This window comes from Lutzomyia longipalpis, chromosome 3 (genome assembly GCF_024334085.1).
Source record: "Lutzomyia longipalpis isolate SR_M1_2022 chromosome 3, ASM2433408v1".
In the NCBI taxonomy this organism is placed as follows: Eukaryota; Metazoa; Arthropoda; class Insecta; order Diptera; family Psychodidae; genus Lutzomyia; species Lutzomyia longipalpis.
The window spans coordinates 10,057,297-10,074,688 of NC_074709.1; the positions used below are offsets into that span (position 1 = coordinate 10,057,297).

General features: G+C 37.4%; 3 protein-coding genes across 4 annotated transcripts in view; all 3 read right to left on the minus strand.

Moving 5' to 3' along the window:
- Window positions 1-4,243, minus strand: part of LOC129791944 (E3 ubiquitin-protein ligase NRDP1) — a 9,486-nt gene extending 5,243 nt beyond the window's left edge. The window contains exons 1-3 of the mRNA XM_055830623.1: window positions 3,848-4,243; window positions 3,487-3,629; window positions 1,295-1,739 (exon numbers count right to left, since the gene is read on the minus strand). Coding sequence (XP_055686598.1) covers window positions 1,295-1,739; window positions 3,487-3,629; window positions 3,848-3,937 — 678 coding nt within the window. The 5' untranslated portion in view covers window positions 3,938-4,243. The remainder of the gene's footprint in view (window positions 1-1,294; window positions 1,740-3,486; window positions 3,630-3,847) is intronic.
- A 181-nt stretch (window positions 4,244-4,424) lies between these two features.
- LOC129791858 (sodium-independent sulfate anion transporter) lies at window positions 4,425-13,640 on the minus strand. Of its 2 annotated transcripts, none has more exons than XM_055830447.1 (5): window positions 13,466-13,640; window positions 6,049-6,734; window positions 5,713-5,979; window positions 4,971-5,643; window positions 4,425-4,904 (listed from the first exon to the last, which is right to left on the minus strand). In XM_055830447.1, exons 2-5 carry the CDS (start codon window positions 6,637-6,639, stop codon window positions 4,636-4,638), a joined length of 1,800 nt encoding a protein of 599 aa, XP_055686422.1. In that variant the 5' UTR covers window positions 6,640-6,734; window positions 13,466-13,640; the 3' UTR covers window positions 4,425-4,635. The 2 variants fall into 2 exon arrangements, with proteins under 2 accessions (XP_055686422.1, XP_055686421.1); XM_055830446.1 differs by lacking the exon at window positions 13,466-13,640 and adding an exon at window positions 10,546-10,950.
- A 1,383-nt stretch (window positions 13,641-15,023) lies between these two features.
- Window positions 15,024-17,370, minus strand: LOC129791867 (protein RFT1 homolog). Its single transcript, XM_055830463.1, has 5 exons — window positions 17,146-17,370; window positions 16,705-16,919; window positions 16,420-16,634; window positions 15,547-16,342; window positions 15,024-15,482 (listed from the first exon to the last, which is right to left on the minus strand). Exons 1-5 carry the CDS (start codon window positions 17,203-17,205, stop codon window positions 15,086-15,088), a joined length of 1,683 nt encoding a protein of 560 aa, XP_055686438.1. The 5' UTR covers window positions 17,206-17,370; the 3' UTR covers window positions 15,024-15,085.
- Window positions 17,371-17,392: the final 22 nt, after the last annotated feature.

Consider the following 17,392-nt stretch of genomic DNA (forward strand, 5'->3'; position numbering starts at 1 on the left):
GCAGCAGCAGCATGATTCCGGTGTGAGCATTGCAGCAGAACACATCTGCCTAAGTCAAGCGAGCATCCGCGAAATTCTCCCAGCAGAGCCGAGCGAGAGCCGAGCGAAAACGCTATTTATTAGCGAGAGCCGAGCGAGAGCCGAGCGATAAGCTGGTGCGGGCGGAAGCCCGATATAAGCTGAGCGAGAGCCGAGCATTAGCCGAGCGAGAGCCAGCCAGCCGAGCCCACATAGCCATCGGCCGAAGCCGAAGTGGGACCCGAAGTTCCGTCCCCGAGTGGACGAAGGGCACGAAGCCATTGTACCCCGAAGTGGGCCGAAGAAGGAAGCCAAGTCGAGGAAGACGGGCTCAGCTCGCCGATATAGCCGAGCGAGCCGCCCCCGAAGGAAGGCAGCAGCAGCAGCGGTAGCGATCCACCACTCGGGCGGAGCCGTGCCGGAGCCGAGCGGAGGCCGAGCGAAAGCCCTTGTCATATTGGGGCGGAGCCGTGCCGGAGCCGAGCGGAGGCCGAGCGAAAGCCCTTGTCGTGTGGGAAGGAGCCGAACCAGCAGCGCTCGCGAGAGGGAGACGAAGCACAGCCGCCCACGAAAGGGCGTGTATAAAAGGCGCGGTGGAGGGAATTTCTTTCAATAAACTTATACAAGAGGAATTCCCTGCGTTTTCATTGTCGGTTCCATTCGGGAAGATTCGCCAAGGGGACGAAATACGGAGCAATTCGTAACAATATATTCTTATTTTAAAGAAATAAACAAACTATCAAAATATTTAAATATTTTTCACAGAATGGGGTAGATTCAGATAAAAATCTTTTCTTTTTTTTTCAATTCGTCATGATTTTTAGTAATTCTGAGAAAAATCTTATAAGATTTTGATAATTTGTTTCTTTAATCGTGTTTTTGGAGAAAAATTATTTTTCCAGAGCTATTCAAAAAATTTTCTGATTGTTTTTCAGAAGAACAATTTTTTGTTTTTCTTTTATAGAATGACAATAGAACGATTTTGTAAACTTCAACTGTCAAAATCTTACAATTTTTAAGATTTGAAAAAAAAAAGAAAAAAAAAAGACTTTTAACAGAAACAACTCCCTTAAGTTAGAAAAAAAAATGCCCAAAAATGATATAAAAATACGTTAAAATATTTTTAAAAAATCATTTTGCAAGTCCATTAATAAATTAGGCATTAAGGCATGCCTAAGGTGCCTAAGAAATTCATTTATATGGAGTCAAATCAAGCATGGAAAACATTTTAAAAAAAAGGATTGAAGATGAAAGAAAAAGTCGAAAAGAGACTCACCTGAAGTGCTTCGTCGGGCGTTGAGATCATTCCACCCCAGCGTGTGACACGGGCCCGGGCCAATGTATTACTCCATCTGACCACCTCGTCGCGCTCCATTTGGTCAGCAATGGAGCGCACAACGGGATTTGAGACTCGCATTGCCCGCATAAAGTCCTTGAAGAGCTGCAATTCACGCTTCAGCTCATTTATCGTGAGATTCTGATCACCAATCTCCACCTTCAGCTCCCCCAGCTTCTGCTGTTGCGTGTGTATGAGCGATCGTAGCTCACGCACGCAATTGTGATCCTTGTACTCATCCTTCGGAATGACAAAGCCGCACCCCTTTTCACACGGCAGCGGCCTCTTGGGGTTGTACTCGCACTCCCCCAGATGCACCGCAAGGCTATCCAATTTCAGTACCAACGTACATCCGTACACAGCATTGTCGCAGGCAATACAAAGTCTGGGAAAGAGAAAAAATCTCTCTTTAGTCTTCTCCTCCTCTACGTTCATCAATATTTCATCAATTTTGCTCCATTTGTTTTGTATAAATGTACAGAGTTTAGTAGGTACGTGTGTACTCGTTTTTTTTTTAATAGTTTGTACACAAAACAGTATAATTAATGCAGATACATAAGTACTTTCCACCACCAAGGTGATTGCGTAACATGCGGTAATTGTGCAAAAATTATTGCAATCAAATGTTGGAAGAAAATGAAAATATAGGTTCAAGCAATTTACATAATTTTTCAATTTAAATAATATGTAATTTAGGTTCTTTTCTACTTGTTTTGTCAATCTTGCCATCGAGGATCATTTTAGATTATACTGCGGATCTGGATCTTCAGGTAAGATATTTTTTTAGAAGGATAATAAGGCTAGATAAGGGCTATATATATTAGGTAATTCCTAGAGATAATTTTCCTTTAAAGAATTACTTTAACAAGTTTAGGATTATTTGAAATAATGTCAAAACTTTGTAGTTTGAGCCGAATTTTCAGTAAAAATGGAAAATTTTTATAAAGAAAGATATTTATGATTTCAGTTCAGAGATCAATTGAAGTCAATTTAAACCAGTTTTATCGGTTTTATCCAATATAGAAACAATTTTTAGTGAAAATTACTTTTCTATTAATATTAGTTTCGTTATTTAAGTAAATTTTTTTTTATTTTTCAGAAAAATAAAAAGAATTCTTGAAAAATGTTTGAATATATGAGATGGATTCGGTCAAAAAAACTTTTCTTACAATTCGAGTGTTTAAAGAATTTTTGAATCTTATAAAAATATTGGAAGATTTTCATAATAATGTAATTTTTATAGTCATGTTAAAAACGAAAAATACTCTTTTAGAATTCTTTAGACTTTTTTGAAAGATTTTTAGAACAAAACATTTAACAGCAATAGAACGATTTTTAAAGCATTAATCTGTCAAAAACTCATAACTAAACATTTTCAATTTTTAATATAAAATAGAAAAGTTTTTTTTTTGACTGAATTTACCCCTATTTTTAATATTTCATTTTAGATTCCTCTTATTCAATTAAAAAATAAAGTTTTAGTAAAAATATTGTGCAAAATGAACTGAAAGGTCGTTAAAAAGATATCTCTTTTTTATATTTTTATAATTAGTAGCAAAGACAGTTAAATCTTTATTTCTTAGACAGTTACATAAATGTTATTGTAGCTCTTATTTTAAACAAATATGAAAAATATTTTTAAAAAGAATGTCTTCAAAGATTAGAAAGTGTCCCAATAACATTTTCCAGAAGTAAGGAACATTCTATTTCTAAGCAATCTCTGTTTATCTTATACCAATCTTATTTCTTTATCCTTTTTCCTGAACTCTAGATAATTAGAGGAATAAAATCATAAGAGGACAGAGAGTGGGTACAACAGTTTGTCCTTTCTAGACCTAAATATGGATATCTCAAATCCATTGCATCGATCTCATTTACTAATATACTATTTAGGATTAAAAAAAAAATGTTAGAAAATGTTGGTATCCCTTTTCGTCCTCTGATCAAACTGTCTTAATGTAGCTAATTTCTTTTCTCAAATTGTTAAAAAAAATGAGCCCTGAAGATTCCTTGATCCCAAACCCGCACAAAACTACAGAAAGATAGGAATATGGTTCATAATCTTCGGGCACGTCGAAATGTTCAAAGAAATCTGCATGGGAGTGTAATCTTTATGTGAAGATGTTGTATACCTTGAGAGAAGGTTCCTCAGGATGCGTGGAACACTTCGTAAATTGGCTGTTGTGATGGCATTCCTATCAACTGGACACGTTGGCTGCCTGGAGAGCCATTCTGTGATGCAGGCTCTGCAGAAGGCATGTTCGCAGACTCCAGCCTACAAGAAAAAAGAGAGCAGAACAATTCTCATTAGTCCCTTTCACATTTGGAGACTTTTTTGAGTGTCTATTCCTCCTTCCCCGTGATCTTCTGGACGCACTAAAACACATCTATTTGGTAGCTAATCAAGTAGGTCAGCAGGAGGGAATTTTCTTCGGAGGAACTTGTTTTCTTTCAACTCAAACTAAAGACATATTGCGATTTGTCGTCTCTCACCTGAAGAGGTTCCTCCAGGACTCCAGAGCATATGGGGCAAATGAGTTCTTCGTCCACTTCACCCTGAAAACGGGTTAAGTCGAATCCCATGGCACTGGGTACCTCTCAAACAGTGCAGAGGAATGGAAAACAAGGTGGAAAAGTTGCTTCACTTCCGGATTGCAGATAACCCTTCTTTTTTATTGTTTTTCACATTGCACAACTCAATGGAATGGCTGGATGGCCTTCCCTACACCACATACCGCTCTAGCACCAACTCTAGGAATGTCCAAAAGGAGGATTGTCAGTAAAATTTCGCAAAATTTGCCAAAAAAGTGCAAAAAAAAATCGCGATAATTTTTCTTCCTCTTCTTCCTGCGGATTTTGCCGTCACTGTCCACAGATGCGACAGCTGCTGGTTCAAGCAGCGAACAATTTACCACGCTTGATGGGTAAGCCACCTTACCTATGTTTTATTTGAAATGTAACGAACTTTCTGGGCAAGATTTCGCGCCATTTTTCGCACACGAAAAGCACGTGACTCACAAGGAAATGCGGGAAGAAAAATTCTGCTGGGGGAACATGAAAAAATGCACAATTTCTCATATGAAATATTTACATGAAAGACATTGTATTTTATAAGATAAGCAATAACGTATTGCAATAGGAATGTCTCTCGTCGTGAACATTAACAAATAATACATTACAAAAGTATATAAGAATTATTTTGTAGTGATGAAGTCTTTGTGGCGCGGGAAAAAGTAAAATTTTCAGCAGAGAGGCTCATTTTTGAGTGTCTGACTTCGGCGTCATTGGCTCCTGTCTTCGCATCCTTGACTACCATGTAGCAGAGGGACAACAATCTCCCTCATTTCATTCTTTGTCCGCTCAGAGAGGAGCTCCTGCAGAAGTCGGTCGAGTTCTGCATCATTTAGCGCCTCTGAGATTATCGTGCTTATGGCCCCTTTTAGTACTGATGTCACCTCCTTTGGTGGTCCCAGGAGTACCAGGCTTACGGATGATGCTGCCAATTCCTTGTGCAAATCCCCCAATCCTCGAGCTGCTGTGAAGTCGAATTCTATATGGAAAAACGAGGTGGAAAGATTTAGAAAATAATTATTTTAATGAAGAAAAAAAAACTCACCGTGAAGATTCCTGCAATCCAGGACAACTGGAGCCTTTCCGTGCTCCTTGACTGCTTTGGAGATCCCATTACGAACCCACTCGATGGCTGGGAAATAGAGGAGACTATGTCGTGGCCGTACGAGGATGTAGTTCACCCCTGAAATAGTCACAGATCTCTCCACAATTAATGCGGGACGAGCAGCTCGGTAGACGAGGAAACCCAAATCTGCAACAACTCCAGCCAGCAATCCTATCTCCACACCCACCCACAGGCTGAGGATGAATGTGATGGCACCAGGAAGTAATTCGCGTCGGCTGCATCGCCACAGCGGACGTATTACCTCGTACTCAATCATAAAGATCACTGCGGAGATGATGACGGCACTGAGGGCAGCACGGGGGATGTAGTGAAAGTATGGCGTAAGAAGGCCAAGAGCCAGGAGAACGAGGGCTCCGGTGTAGATACCACCGATTGGTGTCCGCACGCCGCTGGCGTGATTCACGGCACTGCGTGAAAAGGATCCCGTAACAGGCATCGAAGACACGAAAGATCCCAAAACATTGCTGAGGGAAAGTGCAACAAGTTCACGTGTTGCATCAATTCCACTCCCCCCAAATGCTTTTGATATGGCCACATTACCCAAGACTGCTATTATGGGTACAAGAGCTATTGAGGCTCCCAATTCTGATATCTAAAAAAAAGAAGAAAAATCCAATTTATTAAGGAAAAATCTCTAAAAGTTAAAAACTTTTTGTCTCACCATGTCCTTAAAATCCATCTCAACCAATGTTCCATTCGTATCAGCTCGAGTGGTTGAAAAAGGCGGAAGTCCGAAATCCGGTAAGCCACTACGCACGGTTCCGGTGAGAATAAAAGGCGCCTTTCCGGATTGTGCGGCAAAATAGGCCCCAAGGCTGGTAAAAAATACCAATAGGGCATTCCTCGATGTACCAATTAGCCAGAGAGCTCCACAGAAGATTCTTCTTCCTTTCGTTGCATTTTCCGGTGCCTTAAAGTCTTTTAGTTTCTATTTAAAAAAAAAAGAATATTTTACAAGATTCTGGAAGATTTCTATCCATAGCTTTGGGAATCTTACCCTCATCAGCAGAAGGATTCCAATGGAGCAGAGTCCAAGAGCAGCGTCAGAAGGACGAATTTGGTCGGCTGTTGTGAAAACTGTTTGAACTGTTGCAATGAAACCAGAACCTCCGCCACCTTTGAGCCCGAGGAGTCCCTTCAGCTGTGATGCCCCAATGATAACAGCTGTGGCTGACGTGAAGCCCACAGTGACGGGAGTTGAAATGAGATCCACAAGAGCTCCCAGCCGAAGCAGGGCCATCATGCACTCCACAATCCCAGCAAGGAAGCACAGCAGGATGGCGAGATGTGGTCCTGATTCACCACCTAAGCCCGTGTGGCGGCTTGTCATGAGGGATAGGAGAGCCGTCGGGCCAATGGTTACTTCTCGGCATCCACCGAGGAGTGCATACACCACTCCACCCATGAAGGCCGAGTACAGTCCATACTGCGGCTCCAGGCCCGCAAGTGTAGCATAAGCGAGTCCTTGGGGTAGCACTGTGAGACCCACAGTGACACCCGCAATTACATCCGCTACAGCATCTTGGCCTCTGTAGCCGCGGAGCCAACGTGCTCCCGGAATCCATTTTTCCATCTTATTCAATCCCATTCTTTTGCCTTCTTTTCAGTATATACCGATCCTCCTAATATTGGTAGTAGGATCTAGAATGCGCCACGAATGAGTGCGCTCCTACTTGCCGATATCTGTTGAAAAAAAAATTCAAATGAAAATAAATGTTAATAAGAAATCGTAGAAAAATTAAAGGAAGATGGCTTAAACCGGTTTTGTAAGATTTTTTTCTTTATAATCCGGGTCATATCTGGGTGGATTTATTAAAGACAGTTTAGTATATTCGTGGAAGACACAGAGGGCGGAATTGACTACTTAGTCGGGCTTAAAAATTAAAGTTAAGTCGGTCTTAAGGTTTTTAGTCAGTTTTTTTAAGTCAGACTTGAAAAAACTGACTGACCTTAAGACCGAACTTACAAATTTTAAAACCAATTTAAAATTTTAAATCAGACTTAAAAAAACTGACTCAAAACCTTAAGACCGACTTAAAAACTTTCAGTCTGACTTAAAAAACTGACTCAAAACCTTTAGACCGAACTTACAAATTTTACTTAAAACCTTAAGACCAACTTATAAACCGACTTAAACTTTAAGCCCAGCTTAGTAGTGAATTCCACCAAGAGTCCTTCCCAACGGTAGATCATTCTTTGGTTTTTTTATGTGCTACGAGCAAAGCATAGATCACAATATTTTAATATTATTTTAACACCCAAAAAACTATTTTGAATGATTTTTTGAGCTACAGATAATTCGGTATCTTGCTTTTTAATTTAATTAAATTAATGCTTCGATCTGGATGAGATCTTTCTCGGAGCTTTGAAAGGTGCTTTGACTATCGTCACAATTTTTTTTTAATCTATTGAATTATGATTTTGTGATCTTTTTACTAATAATAGGCGTGAACGGGGCAAAAAAAGTCACTTAAGGGTTTGAAAAGCTAGATAGAACAAAATGATCTAATAAAGAAATGAGCTTACATTTTGCTTTATCTGAACTTTTTCCAACCCTTTAAATTACTACAGTGGGACCCCAGTACAACGACCACTTGGTTGAACTACTCTCGCGCATTAAAAATAATGAGTGTGAAGAGTACATCCGAGTGGTCGTTGTACTGGGGTCCCACTGTATTTTAAGTTTTTTAAAATCTAAGTTGCCCTATTATTCGGCCCATTTTACCCCATCTACCTCTAAGTGATTAATTTTCAGATCAACCACAAAAGTTCCTCTGAAATCAATAATTATAATTGAATTTTATCCTCTTGTGTATTGTTTTATAAATTAGAAGAATTCTAATTAAAAAATGAAGGTATTTTTAAATTGAATTCTTCGTTTAAACAAATCTTATTAGCTCTTCTTTTATGATTAATGTTTGTCAAAATATAAATCAGAAGAAATCTATAAGGCAATATTTATTCTACGTAGGAAAAACTTCTTTTTGCACTTTTTGCTTACTCTATAAGAACTTTCTAAACATCAGCATATTTTGGTATACCTACAAATTTTTATCTTAATCGCACGTTTTTCTGACTATATATGTACAACATATATATATTCCGCACTGTCCAAAGTCCACTTTTCATGCATAAAATTTAAAATTTTATTCTGAGTGAAACAGGTCTGTGCATTTTGCCACTTTTTGATCTTCGTTGAATGGCAGAATTATACATGCTCCCCACAATGGCTAATCTATCTCTCTTTGGTCCTCTCTTCGCGATGAAACTCGCGAATTGACCAGTATAAAGAAATCCACGAATCCACGTTGTCCATGACCTTAGTTGTGATCAAAAAAAAAAAAAACTCGCACGAGACCGGCGAGGCACGTTTGACGACGCTACAGAAGAACAGACAAAAAAAGACGACAATTCCTTCACAGGAGGAGCATTTTTGGCATAAAGGTAGCGTGAAATTTGTAAACAAACCTTGGCTAAATTCGTGGTACAATTTGCTTATAAAAATCCTACAATTCTAATCATGAACACCAATCATTAAAAATAATTGTGTGTCTTCAACGAACTTGACCGGCAGAGTCGCGTGATTCAGTATTGGGTGGGATTTTGGTGATGTGAAATACAAAAAATCCCTGATATTGTAATTAAGTGTAAATTAAACAATTGGGCGAAATTCACTAGTAAGTCGAGCTTAAAATTTTAAGTCTTCTAAATTTTTAATCAAATTATAAGTCTTCCTTAAAATAAAAAGTCGATTTTTAAGCCTGTCCTAAAAAGAGCCGATTTTTAAATCAGTCTTATAATTTTAAGTCGGGCTTAAAAATTTAAGTCGCTTTTAAAATTTGAAGTCAATTTTTTAAATCGGACTTAAACTGACTTAAAATTTTAAGACTGACTTTAAACGCGGCTTAAAATTTTAAACTCGACTTACTAGTGAATTTCGCCCAATATATGGCAATACCCCAGCTCCATAAGCATCTAATCTAAAGTCCGCCTTAAAATTATGATAAATCTGGAAAGTTGATTTTTTGCAGTAATTAAAAGAAAAATTCATCGAGAGAAATAAGTAGAGGAACGTGGACCAATTCGGAGCTCCAAAGGCCCCCGCAGAATGAGAAAAAAAATTAAAGCAATATTCTTAAATTTGGTACCATTTTAAGGCTCATTTAATGTTATTTTTACTCCCATAACTTTCTACATTTAAAGTTTTATCAGTTTTAAGTAAATAGCGGATTGAAAAAGGCCGTAAGTGGTCTGAATTGGGCCACGTTCCCCTATATATTGTATAGCTTCGTTCCACTATCTTGCGAATGTTAACCTGCTCATAGAGTGAGTACCCATAAAGTGTTGGTTGCTATAATGACCAGCTTTCCCCAAAGAAATGTTCTATTCAGTCCCATTTGACGCATTTTTTTTTAAATCTTTCCAATTGAGCTACATTTATAAATTGCAGCACATACCAATGGTTAATATGAGAATCATCATTCGGATAAACTTTGTGAGTTTTATCACAACCAATTTACTGTTGATTTTTTCAGCATTTTCAACTAAATGAATTCTCTCTTTCTGAATGAAATTGCATTTTTATATTACTAGTACATATATTACTATCTCTTTCATAATAAGCCGGTTGTTGAATCACTTTTTGCAATTTCACCATGAATCTAATCGAAAGCACCTGCTAGTTTGCTTTTCAATCAGATTTGAACAATATATGATACAAAAAAAGCAAAGTTAAACTCTACACACAGAAAACGCTAAATGGACGCTACACATCGCCATCTCAAGCGAACAAATTAGAGGTGTTTTAGTGAGCTTTTTTTTAATGTTGTAGTTTTTTATTCTACACAAAAAAACGGCGGATTTTGCATCGCAAAGGAACTACGTGTTGTGGTGTTTTATGTGCACGGTTAGCTATAAAATTAAAAATGTTTATTTCAAAAGTTTCATGGAATTGCCTTTAGAATATTATTTGTAGTTATTTTTGTAATGGAGATATATCTGCTTTTTATCATTCTCATAGAGCCCAAAGGCTCTCTATGTATTTATTTTTGTTGAATTGATATGGGAAAATCGAGAAAATCATAAATCATTGACCTCGCATTGATCTCGTATTAATGATTCTAAAAATTTACCATCAAATATTTTTTCAATAAAATACAAATTCTATAACAAAAGTAATTAAAAAAAAAGCTCTGAAGCATGTATTTTGTTCCAAATTATGTGGTCAATTCAAAGCTCTTTCAGAGATCGACCAACAGCAAAAAACCTAAGAAATAGGTAGGGCAAAAGAAAGGAAAATTCTTCTCTGGCACAAAACAAGTTATTGACTTCAATTTCTGCAATTTTCACTCAAACCACAACACGCTTCGATACTTCCATCCTCCTCATCAACAACCACCACTGAATTTTTGTAATAAATACAAAATTAGCACAAAAAAAGGTCATCACGCATTTTTTTTTTCTAAATGAAAATCCATCCACTATTATTGTTTACCTAACGTTCGAGTTGTAACAAAAAGCCGTGTGTGGAAAAGAAAGTTCTGCACTGTGTGTAAAAAAAAAGACTTAAAAATAAATCTTTTCTCCGGAGGTAAACAGAAATTTGTACGCGCGGCACAGAGAAGCGGTGAAACCAGTCTTCTTCACTGCAGAACGACGAGAGGCAAACTGATACCGCGACCAGTTCCTTAGCACTATTTTCATTCCATGACCAGCCACATCGCTGCGATTTGCCTGATTCGTTCCTCTGGTATGCTCCGAGTGATCACGATTCCCCCACATATGGATAAAATTTCTATATAGCTGGGGCTTTTCTCTCACTCCCCGGACTGGATGCTTTTGCTTTTGCCCTGTTCGTCTCCTTTATCTTCCACATACTGCATGTGAGTAATATTACTGCACACAATCTGTCCATTCCGTCTAAATAGTGTGAGGAAGTACACATTGTAGTTCAATCGGATATTCTGTTAGCATGCCTCATTAGAAAAATAAATTTTCCTATAAAAGGAAACTTATTTTACGTTGGAATTAGTGCATCGTGATAATAAAATAAAACTATTTTTGCAAAAAAACTATTAACACAAAGAGAAGGATCGATTTTATGCCATAAGCAATGTTGTTTCAATATTTTCTATTACAAAATTACATTTTTTTAAATATTATTTTGAAGAAAAAAATGAAAGTAATTTTAATGATCAGTTTTTACGTTTTAACCCTTTAAAGCCCGATGTAATTATGCTAAAATAAAATGCTAAAAATCCAGTAAAAACGTAGGTAATGGGCCTAATTCAGCGACCAAGAAACGCTTTAAATCTTTGATTTTTGTACTGAAACTTAAAGATTTCAATCGAATTTTAAGCATTTCAAGGGTTTCTTAGTCGCTTAATTAGGCCCAATGTTCGTACTTATTTTTCTGTTTTATTGGGTGCCCTGAAGAAGGTACTTTTATGGTCGAAATGTCAGTTAAAAGGTATAAAAATTACGAGATAATTTCACATATTTTACGCAATAAAAAAATCTTCCTCTGTGTTAAGTTTTTTTTTAATCCGCAGTTAAGTAAAAAATGATTAATGATGAAGCATTATTGATTTCTAGCGACGTTTCGGCAAAGATTGCACTTCAAATGACGAAGGTTCAATAATTTGAAAGTTTGTTGAATTTTAATTTGTTAGTCTCGAGTATATTAAGAATTGATTGAAAATGACCAAAGAACTAAAACTCTACACTCATAGAAAAAATTCTGTATTTATCACTGCAAAAGCGGTGTTTCATATAAGAGAATTCCGTATTTATCACTTTGCGGTGATAAAACGGGAGTTTGTTCTATGAGTGTAGGGGAACGTGGCCTACATTTAAAGTATATTTTAACTACATTTTAACTTTCTACATTTAACGTTTAATCAGTTTTAAGTAATAGCGGATTGAAAAAGGCCGTAAGTGGTCCGAATTGGGCCACTTTTCCCTACATATTTTTTTCAAAGAAATCTTACACTTGATATACGAGTGGAAGTCACTTATAAAAGCCTTTTGTTCCTTATCTATCAGCCAAAATTATAGAGCGCGAAAAGAGCTCTTCTTAAGTATGCTAATTTTTGTTCTTATGCTTCGAGTTAGAGCCTTCAATGCAATATTGTAATTAAGTAGAATAAAAATATGAAAAATAAAATATATTCTTTGTTTCCCAGAAAACAATAGCTTTCAATTTAAAATGTAATAAAGAAGGTAATATTTTATAACAAATTTCTTCTAAGAAATTTATTTTTACGACCGTGTCTTACTAATTAAATATCAATTTGTCATGCTTTTAAGCATGATTTCCTGTAGATTTTCAAGTAAATATTTTCAGTAATTTCTTCCCTGGAAAATTTATATTGATGCTACGAGAAAATTCTTATAATCAATAAAGTTTCAAATAAAATAAATTTTATTATATTTTATCAAGTTTCTGTGAATTCGAGAAATATTTTATTTTATTAATTTTCATTAAAAAAAAAACATTTATGAATTTCTAGATTTTCAAAGATTATATTTATACTGTATCAGACTCATTAATTCCTAAAATTAATTTAATCATTTTTGAAATGTTTACTTGACTAAATTAGCTGTAATTTCGCTTCTAAAATTTGCAATTCTTTTTTTTTCAGAAGTTAATGGATTTATTGCCCAACTTTTAACTCAACCACAAAGAGAAAAATTTCTCGAGACATTTCCCTTTTGTATGTAGTTTGTATCTTACTAAAAGAGATAACTCTTTGCGTGCACATTGGTGCTGATTCAAGTTAATTTTTGCCCCAACAATCGCACTTGGAGATCTTTGTGGATTTCTTGGGAGACATCAACAAATTGCCTGGAAGTAGAATCACAGCAAAGCTAAAAGATAGATTGGAGTGAATTGTTGCCTCATCAAGGCAATTAGGCGAATCATACGACATGCCTGCAATCACATGCGGAGACCTACAAATAAAATTTCAATTTTCAACCCAATGTTCAGGGCTCATTTCTCTGGTGGGCATCCAACAAAAATCCAACACTGGACATTTCCGGCTCTTCAAGAGCTTGGAAAATTGTCTCTCGAGGATTGCAACATTCAAAGTCATTGTCCACCACAGAGATGATTTCAATCAGTTTCGCGTGATCGGAGGTTGTTTTTTTTTCTTCACAATTTGCTCCCATTTGTCATGCAGCAGAACTTTTGCTGTAGCACAGCATCAATGTATTTTTGAGGGATTAATTTTGAGCAGATTGTGCAAAAAAAGAGCGACCTTTCCGCAAAAAGCTTGACCAAAAAGGCAAATCTATTGGAAAATTTAATTGCATGGTGTGACTTGACCTCCATGGGTTTAGCATAAATCCCCACACGGTGAGTTTAATGTACTTTAGCCCTGAAATGCACAGCTTATTGCAAAGTATGTTACCTCTTATTTCTGCATCATTGTTGCAAGATGAGAAAATCAATCGGGTTTATTTCTTTTTCTTATAAAACTGCAAAAATTCACTCAAAGACTAAAAAACGGCAGTAGAAGAACACCAACCCATTGACATTTTAAATGGCACTGCGCGCGCGCGGGCTTTACCACATCACTATCTATATCTATATATAGGGGAGACCGGGGTAAAAAAAAAGTCATTCTTATAGGAAATTTCCTAGCCTACAACTTTGTCTCAGACCGCTTTTCTCTATTTCCCCGGGAAATATGAGTTTTCGAGCATTTCCTGAACCCTTCCACTTCTGACTTTTTTTTTAAACTCGGCGGGTAAATATAATCATCAGCGGGGTAAATAAAGTCGGTGGAATTTTCCGACATTTCCAATGAATTTCCACCTGAGAGATTGGTAGTAGATGATAGCTAAACTTCTCACCTTTTAATCCGCAACAAAGAATTTTATTTTTTTATACACCAAAACAGAAAATTTTGCGATTTTCTCAAGCGATTGATTGACTATATTTACCCCTATTTTGATTCAAATAATTGTACAGAAAAATCAGTAAAAATTAGTGAAAAATACATCTGGGCAACGTTTTCTACATTAACCCAGCTAGTGAGAAAAATTATTAGATTGGAATAGATTAGATAGTCTCAAAGAAAAATGTCTCAAAATGATTTTTTCCAAGGGGTATTTATATGAATGAAATTATTCGGATCTTCGGAAATATTCACAATTATTCGATTAAATATTCAGATGATTTGCCAAAGAATTCAAAATAATTAGTTTTTAATCTCAAAATGGCTCAAATTGAGAAGCAGAAGCCTAAAAAATATTTAATCAAGCTTCCAAAGGAGTAAATTCTTAACCCGAAACGTGGTAAATTCAAGCCTAATAAAAAAGTACTAAATCAAGCATAAAAATATTTCTTTTTCAGTCCTAATAAGTCAGGGATTAAAGAATAAAAGCTTAAAAGTTAAATTGATGCCTAGAAAGTTCAAAATCATAGTAAATTCAAGCCGAAAAGTAGTAAGTTCAACCCAAAACGTGGTAATTTCAAGCCTAAAAGTATTATTTGGTTTGCAACTCTAGAAAAGCAGAATCTTCGATCTTAAAACGCTTAAAATAATTGAATGAAAGCTAAAAAAAAGTGGTAAACTCATGCCAAAGTGGATAATTTTAATTTTTTCCGTTTCATATTAGTCGGATGTTTATGGTTCAGATCTTCATAAATATTCGAATGATTCGCCATAATGGTCAAAATATTTGTCAGATAAACACCCCTTGATTTTTTCTCAATACGCAAAAGTTTGAGAAATGGGCCCAAAATTTTGTTTGTTTTTTAAATCCTACACTATTGCTCAGATAATCTCCAAATTTCAGTCAATTATTAAAGGTTTGTAAGGCTTTCCAACATAATTTTTTTACCCCGGTCTCCCCTATATGTATTTTTTCATGCCATCTCGTGTTACATAGCTTCTCATAAAAAGAAAGCTCTTTTAGGTTCCCTTCGCTCAACTTTTCAGCGGGAAAATTGAAATTCTTTAGTTTTATTTCTTCTGCTTTGTAGTAAATTTATTTCTTTAAATTTTTTTAAGCATTCAAAAATATCACTGACTCTTCCTTTTGGTGCGATACTTACTAAAGCCAAGCTTTATGAGTTCCCTATTTTCAAAAGACCACGCAAGCACGGTGATTAGGGCACAGAAAGCCCCCAAAAGTAAATGATACAGCACAGATCTACTGAGAATCATTGCTTCGGATACTTTGCAAGCTACTCCGCAGGCAATAAGTGTGATGAGGAAGAGTGGACCAGGAAGGATATTCCTCAGGGGGTTCTCCTCCAGTGGTTTGTACTGACGAATAATAAAACGAATGCTGTAGCTAATGCGGAAGATCATATTGGCGCAATTTGCCAAGATGAACCCCACGGGTCCAAGGAGATTGGTCAGTTGGTATGAGAGCGCAAGGAAGGTTACTGAGAAGATTGCCATGTAGTAGTTGTATCTGTTTGAGAAAAAATTGCAAGAATTGCAAGGAAAGAATTAAAAAAAAATCATTCCCAACTTACCCATCAATCTCCTTGCTGGTATTCGTGGCAAACATGTAACCCTCTGTGATCCCATTGACAGCCAGGAGAATAATAGCCAAACTATGCCACCGTAGAAGGAGTTCCGGTAGTCCACCGGCTACGAAATCCTGCCCACCGTAGAGCAGAAGAATCGTTCCAGAGTAGCTCTGTCCAAAGACAAAGCCCACAAGTCCAATGGACATGACAACTTTGCAGACATTCGCCAGAACTTTGCTTGCTTCGGTAACTTTTTCTGCTTCTTGCTCCTTCAGCTGCACATCCCGCGCGATTGTTTGGGTGAAGTAGAAGTAGCTACTGTCCTCAATTGGACGGAAAATGAATCTTGCCGCTAGGCTACCCATGTTGTTGACCACATCGTACGTTGCTTGTTCACTGAACGACAGCACGGGACTCACGGACATGACGTACTTCTCCCCCTCAGTTAGGATTTGCTTGAGAATTCCCTGCTTCACGAAACTAAGAATAAGCACCTGGAGATCGGAATTCAGGGATTTTTCACCAGGTGGGAGGATTTTGGGGAGGAATTGATGGAGAGATGTAAAGGGAAAATCGTCCATGTGGTCAAAGTGAGTGCCCATTTGTTCAAGGAGGACTTTCTTCTCCTCCTTCTTGGCACGTCTGCGGAAATTGTTGAGTTTCTTCGTGTAGAGGTAGAAGAAGATGTAGTGACCTAGAATTATTGTCATGGCGCTGGAGAATTGAGCTATACCAAAGGCATAGATTGCAATTGATTTGTTGGTTGTGACGATTGCAATGAAGACAGCCGATCGAACAACTGCAATTGCACGAATAGAGAGCAATTAGCAAAGTAATTAGCCTTCTGTGGGTAAACAGAAGGGAAGTAGAACTCACAAATGTGGAGGGTATCGAGGAAAACCTTGAGCCTCACAAAGCAGAAGACTTGACCCACAAAGACAGGGGCCTCGGCACACATCTCAATCACGCAGGACACCGCGATGGCGTAGCATCCAAAGGTATATTGATCCTGAAGCTGCGGGTCAACTGATGAGAGAACATTGCGCCAGATGTAGAGAAGGGGGAGACAGAGGAATGCACAAATGGGAACCCTGCCAGATAGAACGGAGACAATTAGTCTGATCTCATATGAACCATCAGCGACTGGCGCATTCCACGTACGTGAGCCACATTTGATTAATCAGCTGTGGCCATGTGCAGGAGCTGCGTTGGAGACTCGTGGCACTAAGGGCAGCCCGGCTTGTTGCCTCACGCGACAGGAAGAGCAATGTACTTTCCAGCAGTAGTAGCCTCACATTCATAATCCCCAGCACATCGCGTCCCACTGATCGCACAATGTAGGCATTAATGCCGAATGTGATGCACCGACACAGGATCTACAGGGAGGGAATCCTTTTCAATTGCAAGCGCCCCATTGTTATTCAATTGCTCCTCTATTTTTAGCAACGTCTCTGAGGTCAGTTTTTTGACTGCCAGACGTTTATTTTTATGCTAAATTTAGTTACATCTCCTTCCAATTGTATAAAAATAATAAATCCCAACACCTGTTCTCTCAATAATTATGCTCAATGCTCAAATAAATGCAAAAATTGTGAAATTTACCTGAAAGACAATGTTGAAGGAGGCATTTTGTAAGCTACTCTTTAGGATATTTCTACCCATTTTGCAGACTCCCAGCACTTGTAATTAACTAAAAAGGTCTATCACTACTTGCTACATCAATATTCACGTGCAAGAAGACGCGTCATCCCGTGAAAATTGGTGAAATTGAGAAAAATCACAAACTCCAACTTTCTTTACAAAAAAATCAACGTCACCTACGTCTGCCACACATGAAAACACGCAGACA